Source organism: Oncorhynchus mykiss, chromosome 23 (assembly GCF_057628025.1).
Source record: "Oncorhynchus mykiss isolate SJ-2025 chromosome 23, ASM5762802v1, whole genome shotgun sequence".
Lineage (NCBI taxonomy): Eukaryota > Metazoa > Chordata > Actinopteri > Salmoniformes > Salmonidae > Oncorhynchus > Oncorhynchus mykiss.
The window spans coordinates 3,389,318-3,397,500 of NC_143044.1; the positions used below are offsets into that span (position 1 = coordinate 3,389,318).

The 8,183-nt window shown below is 38.5% G+C and overlaps 1 protein-coding gene across 1 annotated transcript in view; it reads left to right on the forward strand.

Moving 5' to 3' along the window:
* LOC110502278 (rab11 family-interacting protein 2) overlaps positions 1-8,183 on the forward strand; it is a 36,705-nt gene that overhangs the window by 28,230 nt on the left and 292 nt on the right. Inside the window, exon 6 of the mRNA XM_021580192.3 lies at positions 1,255-8,183. This exon is cut by the window's right edge and continues 292 nt beyond it. Coding sequence (XP_021435867.3) covers positions 1,255-1,482 — 228 coding nt within the window. The 3' untranslated portion in view covers positions 1,483-8,183. The remainder of the gene's footprint in view (positions 1-1,254) is intronic.

Sequence of the window (8,183 nt, forward strand, 5' to 3'; positions counted from 1 at the left end):
GTCAGAACGCTGACAAAATAACTTGAAGCTTACCTACGATGGAGGAATGCAGGACACCTAGCATGTCCACACTATTGAACATGATGGAAATAAAGGTGCAGGCTGCTTAGTGTGATCCCCACCATAGTCTTGAATTGTTTGGACATAGACTCTAGTGATGGGACCCTCACATTCTGGTTTATCTTTGTTTCTCATACTAGGAAGAGATATATAGTATACAGGTAAATATAGTCCGGCACTTCTTCACATCGTAGACACCGCACAGCGATGGCAGCTTGATTTGGGAACGGGGAGGAGAGGAGACTGATAAGTGAAGTATTTTAAACAGGTTGATGGCTTTGCTGCTGTATCTGCCTGGGGGAGGATGTCCATTGTTGAAGCGATAACGTGGCACCTCATTAAAAATTATTGCAGCTCCTCTTGTCCCCCCTGTAATGAGAGAGGCGCAGTCTACACAGACCGTTTTTCCTCTAAAGAAAAAAAAACTAAAACCAAAATAGTTTGGTTGCGTCTTTGTTTTCGTGTTTATTGGCCTGATCCTTTGTTCCCGAAATATGCACTCTGCTGTTTCCCCTGGGAACGAAAAAGTCCCATTTCTAATCTTTATTGTTGTTTTCTAGGGAGTTTAATCTTAATGTGATGCTCTTGTCCACCAGCTGGTCAAGGTCTCAGTCGTTGCTGGTTTGTGGAGGAGGACACGTGGTTTAAGATTTAAATAGGGAACGAGAGTTGACACATTTATTTCCCCAGAACTGACACTAAAAACGTCAAATCAGATTCCACGCCGCAGCATTACTGATTGGTTCGAGCCATCTATCGTTTTCTGATTTTAAATACCATTGACTTGAACAGATCGAGCACCTGAAATGAAATGGCATTGACAGTGCCAACACACCTTTTGGAGTGACATCTTATCACAGGCCCTCAATTAGTCCTGATTGCCACCAAGGTAGAAGAGATAAACACGTGCAGTAATGACATAGTTTGTGACATTATTCAAACACCTTTAATTAGGCAATTAGTCTATCTGCCATAACACGTGGGATTCCCTGGCCTGGCCTACCTTCAGTCTTGCTTTAGATACTCTTTAGCACCGATTTGACCTTTTGCTTTGTCTATTTTTACCATCTAGCTATGATACCCATTTGCTCTCAAATGGGTATCATTTGGAGTAGTACACTTTTTACTGAGGTATTTGTAAATGGTGCTATCATGGTTGAATTCATCACAATGGCTGTGGTTTGCCCCCCGCAGGAGACAAAGCAGCCGAGCGTGGCCTCCTATAGCAACTTGTCTTTTGACGAGGTGGTGCGCGAGCTCATCAAGCAGAAGGAGGTGGTGAAAAAGAAGGACGCCCATATCCGTGAACTGGAAGACTACATTGATAACCTGCTGGTCCGCGTTATGGAGGATTCGCCGAGCATCCTACGGACACCCTACGAGCCCAACAGGAAAGCGGGGAAAATCTCAAAAAAGAAGTAGAGTCAAGGTAGAGGAAGGTCAAAAATAGAGGCTTGTAGTAACAGTAATGTCCCGTCCTAGCCATTTAAAAAAAAAAAAAAAAATGTATTGTGGGTATGGAACAAAAAAATGAAGAGACGGGGGGGGGGGATTGACCAATGCCAAATCAGTCATTTTTGATTTCTTTACAGTAACTGCATTGATGCAGCTTATACTTTTTTTTTAATAGGTTTTGTATGCTGTGATTTGAGTTTACACCAGTTTCCCCAGCAGAATATTATTGTGGAGTGAAGTACATCCAACGACATAAATATTTGACTTGCATTATAACTAACCCCATGGCTGTTCCATTATGATCGGTCGACTAACCTCTGAATCAGTTGCTCTGTTGATCCACTCATCCATTTTAATTTTTATACCTCCTGCTCTGTTTGCATGGCATTCTTTTTTGTTTTTCGAATTCTGGCGAATTGAAAGAATGGGAAATTACATAATGTATCTCACAAATTCATCAGAATACCTTAGCAGAAACCAGTCTGATTCAAATGAGCTATCACTGTGTTGACTATGTTTACCATTTATTACGAGATGTTGAAGAACAAACTAGTGGGGTTATACCTATGCCTGACTGTTTTCCCAAGGCTTTTAATAGTGTATCCATGGCCTTGGGGAAACGGTCAGGCATGGTATAACCCCACTAGTGCACTTTCACACACGTAACATGAAAATCCCAGACAGCTTCTGGGGCGGTTGTTTGAACATAGAACCATCATCAAACTAAGATTTACGTTTTTAACACTAAGGCTATCTAGATTTAATTAAATATTTAAAGGATGCACGTCTTCACCTCTCATAAATCAGTTGTACTGAGAAATTTCACGATTTAGATTTTTTTTTAAATAATGTCCTCGAGCTTCTAGTAAAGAGAGAAACAACTTCTCTGATTTATGACTGAACTATGCCTCTTTTAGCCTCTCCATGAGGCTAAAATCTCTTGATTAGGTTGCCTTACTTTACTGACTTTATTGTCCCCATGGAGAAGTTTTGTTGCAGTGTCATGTACAAGTTTAAAGTAGCGTTTTAAATGCGAAACAAATTGACAATACAACTTTCATAACAGTTGCATACCAATAAAAAGAGACTAGCCTGCTGGCCTTACTGGGTCGATGGGAACATTAGCCCGAGCTATTTAGGAGGGATATCACACCTGGCACAAATTATTGTCTAGTTCTGTTTTTCCTGCCGAGGGGTGCCCTATACCTGCGCCCAGAAGGGAGTGGTTCAAAGTCGCTAGGTGTAAAACTAAGGTTACCAAACCCCATTTATAATTGCTAACTGACTGGAGAAGTTTTGTTTAAAGCCCCGATGCTCATTCTGAACGTTTAAATGCATCGCTTGCGGTACGTTTTTTTGAAACATAAACATATCTTTCATATCAGTGAGAAATTATTTTCAAAAAACTCAATGTTTATAGGGTTAGGGTTCCCACACAGCCGTATTTCCATGTTGCAGTGCTTTTTTTTACGGAAAACAGAGGCGTACCTGTGCTAATTACATATCTACCTGTGAGTAAACGGAAGATGGACGCCACAAAAGAGTTGTCACTGCAAATGTGATAAGGAAGAAGAGGGTTTTATGTTTCTAGAACCGTACCAAAATTGAAAATCGATTCACGTTGAGAAGTATTTGGCTGTTTTGGCTACCAGAGCTAATTTGCTAACAGGACATGTAAGGTCTTTGGACTACAAGGAGTAACGGTAGTCCATTATTGGGCTACAGTTGCTATAGTATTTTAATAAAAGGGTCTACTTTTTAATTTGATTGCGTGCCTCACTTTTCAAACAAAAAACATCTCTGTTAAACAGTTAATTAAATGTATATGGCCTAAGTGTTGAAACGTATCCAAACAATTGTTAAAAAACCAAAAGGTCATGGTCTAGGGGTGTGGATGAGTGTATCTGTGTGGGTGTGCGCGTGAATAAGTGCGTGGTGCAGAGACTCCTTGCAGGTGGTCAGTCCAAATGAAGTTTTCCGGATATTTAAAATGTAACTAGGCAAGTCAGTTAAAAACAAATTCTTATTTACAATGATGGCCAAACCCGGATGACGCTGGGACAATTGTGTGCCGCCCTATGGGACTCCCAATCACGGCCGGTTGTGATACAGCCTGGAATCAAACCAGGGTCAGTAGTGACGCCTCTAGCACTGAGATGCAGTGCCTTAGACCGCTGCGCCACATAGAAGCCAAAATAATGCCGCCCTATTTAGAAATTGTCTCTGACCCTGTTGTTATCAGACCTCATGCTCCAATACCGCCTCCCCGACGGTGAAGGGGTGAACCACTCGTGTGTGGGGTCCTTGATGATGCTGCGGTCCTTCCTCAGGCACCGTTTCGAGTAGATGACCTGGATGGGCGGGAGCACGGTCCCAGTGATGTACTAATAACCAGCTGAGCTAGCGAACAATGTAACAAAAGTAGTTTTTCGGAATCAAAAAACATATACCAACAGTCTCTGTTTCAGGAATCACAGAAGCAAGCTCTCCTGGTGCACTGTTCAATCATTTAGCCATTTAAACATTTTGTTTTTGGATAAACTCACTTTTTGCAATGCCCTCAATGGCTTCCATGCTTTGAAACGTGAGCTTGTCCGAGGGGTCGGTCTTGACAACACTTTCTATCCATTGGAGTGCTTTGATTGATTGCCCCATTCTGCGGTCGGGCTTAGTGAAGGGTCAATTGAATAGGGTTTGTAATTTTTAATAGGTCTGACATGAAAGCGTGAACCAACTTATAGCCATAACAAATATGGCCGCTTGATGCGGTATTCAACCCAGATGCTCTTATAATGTGAATGTAGTCAAGTATATGTTTACCAGATGCTCCAGAGGCAGTCGTGTGCTGTTGTCAGTGGTCAAGTGGTTGAGTACTGCAGAGCATTTAATGACTGTGTTTACACTTCAGACCAAGACGCAGGATTATGACACAAACTCTACACTCTGCCAATCAGCCCGGCACTGCGCTTACTGCAATACAAGATTGTGTTGATATACTGATATGCAGGTATGAACATGCTGTTGTTGCCTGTCTGTGACTGATGTGAGCTTTTTGGCATTAGAATGGTTTGGACCTACAGTATCTGTTGACATTTGCCATCTTAGTACAAAAATATATTATTTAAAGGTACTCTTATGAGGGTTGGTACTACTGATTTTTTTTTTTTTTTACTCAAGACATGCATTTCCAAACACGCATCCAAAAACAATGTGACACTGCATTCCAATTTTGTGACCTTGCAGTGAAAACTAAACAATATGTCAACACTGTATTCTTTGGTCAATTCTGATGATATGGAATGTCTGGGCATCGTGCAGGTGCAGAATGTAATTGAGTGGAGGCAAACTAAAGACACTGCTATTTAAGCCTCCCTAATATTTACACCAAAGTGAATTCATTCAAAGAGCTACCATTGTCCAGCATATCAACTCTGAAGTCATTGCTTTTGGGTTTGTTATTTTAGATCTTTCAGTGACTCTTGATGGCTATCGTTTTGTTTTTAGGATCAAGCGCATTGTATGACCTTCCTTTGCATTAAGTGTAGGCCCATACATTGTCATACAGAAATGTGTATAAACCATTGGTCAAGTTATTCTCACTTTACTCTACTTGTATGGCTTTACACAGACAGAAAGATGAAGTGCAATCATAATTTAGCAACCTGTTTAATATTCTATTGGTGTCCACAAATTTGTTTACACTTTGAATCGTTATATTGTGTCCTCAAGTGGAACACGTCTGAATGACATCCGTTCTACTCTTGTGATCTGTCGTTGTTTGTCAACAGAGAGAAAATATGATTCCATTAGGTAGAAGTGGTTCAATTTTTGTTATATTTTAGATTTACTGATTCTTGCTTGAATTGTTTTTTTGTTTTTTTTTGTTTTTTTTAACTATTTGAAGGAAATCTAATCACGGTACCTAGCTACATAGCAATGCATTTGCAGGCTGATTTTAATGTATTGATTTCTTTCAAATGTTACACTGCCCATTGCCAGATCAAAGTGCTCTTGACTAATTGCTCTCCACAAAGGCTATTGGTTATATTTTACTAGTAATACACTGTGTACTAACTTAACACATCCAGAAAACCAAACTATCAGTACAGATTGTAACAAGGGCTCGAGTTAAACCTGTTTATTACAATTTATCTGTGATCATTTATGACATTCATGTTTTACTGAATAATTTGTCATACATCCCTCATACTGTCCAAAGCAAGGACAAATATATAACATATCATGACAGTTTTTTACAATCAATGTAGGCCAACTCTGTTATGAAATATGTTATCGTAAATAGTACTATCACGACATAACAAACACTATCAGCTTGTCAAAAAACAAACCGCCCACAATTTAATAATTTGTGTCACCGTGGTATATCGCTTCATAACACATACAATGTCTGTTCTGCATAGCACACACATATTCTGCTGTTACCTTTACTGTCAAGTATCAATGTATGCTTTAAGCAGGCAGTTTCCCTGCTCTGTATGGTGTCATATTTCTGAGTCTACTTTTCTTTAATAGTTCCATACACTGTAATGCTTTTCAAAAAGGTTACTACTACTTAGTTATTACTTTATTACTGTTAGTAGGTAAAACTATTACTGTGTTACTGAAATATTTTCCCTCAATATGTACTTCTTTTCCTAGAGCAAATGCCAGTGATGACAAACATGTCTCACCTAATTAGCAGAAAGGTTTACATTTTTGTCACATTTTTGTTTTTTGTAGAATGTTGTGCCATTTACAGTGTTATATGCTTGGTATTTTAGATCAATAGGATTAATGTTACAAAGTTGTGGACTAATTGTATTGTGAGCCCTGTTGTGAACTATTGATTCCTCAGAAGTCTAAAACATTGACCACACTGAGTTGCATAGTCACACATTTTAGACAATTTTTGTTGCTTTTTCCTGTATTTTTTTTTTATTTGGTAAACTTTTACATTCTAATTTTGATATTCTTTATTTGTATTGGTAAAATATGGTAAAGTTACTGAATGTCCACATATCAAGTCAGGATACAGCCCTAAGTGAACATTTTTTACAACAGAATTTTACAACATTCCTTTTCGGAAGTTCAAAACCACCAGAGGCTTCAATTTCAGAACTGTTTGGATGACTCACTCTACATTTTAAAAAAGGGCTATCTCATTGCTTCTTCTTTTTTTCTTAAGTAACAAACACAGTTTACTGCAAAATCCTCCCAATTCAGTCACAGTTAACTAGGACAAAGCGAATTTAATGGTATTCCAAAAAATGCAAAAGCTGCCTTTTTTATAAAGCTTGTCCTAGCAAGCATCACGGAGACACACTTTTTTTGTTTAATATAATACATTTCTTTTTGAAAAAAAGCTTTCCCTCCCCAATTTTTTTTTCTCAATCTTTACCTAAATCTTCCTCTATTGAATGTAGGCTCTAAAGTGTGCCCTCGTTCATTATACTGATTATAGTTGAGCAACATTTCTTCCTCATGTTTTAAAATGTGACCTTTCTGCAGACCATATATTCAGCTACTGTTTTTACCATAATTCAAAATGACTTCATATACATTATTCAGCTGTTTGTATTTCACTTTGAATGTGTTTTGATGCAACAGAAATGACTTTATCCAGAATAAGATGGCGTAAACACATGCTAACGAATAACACCAGATGTTTGTGTGTTGCGCTGTAAATTCAAAGGTAATGTTTGGGGGGATTTTTACAGCAACATTATAGCAGAACTAATACACTTGCTCCAATGACTCTTCCATTTTTATTGAAAAACGTGATGATGATAATGAAATCTCACCAATTCAATAATGGGGAAAAAGCTAGGACAATATTATTGAATGTTCAAATGGCTTTATAGGATGGGGGAAGGGGGGGGGATATTAATTTCATGCTAAATGAGGTAATAGGTGTTTCTTCAACATCCAAAAACTAGGTTGATGTTGAAGTCTGACAGTGGCTACTTTGAGAGATCTCCATGGAGACCGCATCATCGAAAGCACTGAGCTCTATGAAGGCTGTTACACTTACAAACAACTATAATACCAGTTTCAAGCCCACAATCACTGTTTCAGTTTAGCATTGTGTAGTATTTAAAATCCCTTCATTGTGTTGATATACAGCTAAGATTGTAACCTTTTTCTCCATGAGTTAATTCCATAGCACATCTTTGTACTTTTACTTAGCACTCATAAGTATTCATTAACTCTGCAGTTAGCTTGCATCTGAAATTGCATGTCAGTTATTTTTACAATACGGCTTCATACAATTTTGTCACTTTCTGTTTAGAGAGCCATCACAGTTGCTCGTATCATATATAAATTGAAAAAAAGAACAGTATTTGATCAAATTCGAGATTGTACAATAATACAAGCAGGAATGTCTCCAAACGCCTCTTCTCTGTAAGATGGCAATGGTACTAAACTTTTCCTTATGCATTTCTTTAACCTTAACTGCAGTTCACGAAGGTGGGTGTAAGTTTCCACAATACAATTTTTCACACTGCACACTCACACTGCAAAAGTATGTATGTCGGGATGAGCGGGCATCTGGGGTTGAGGGGAAAGTATTGGTTTGTTTGGAAAACTGCTGATTGTGATACTGAGAAAAAAAAAAGAATGTCATGTCTATGTTGGTATACAAGGTATAATTTTGGGGACAACAATGT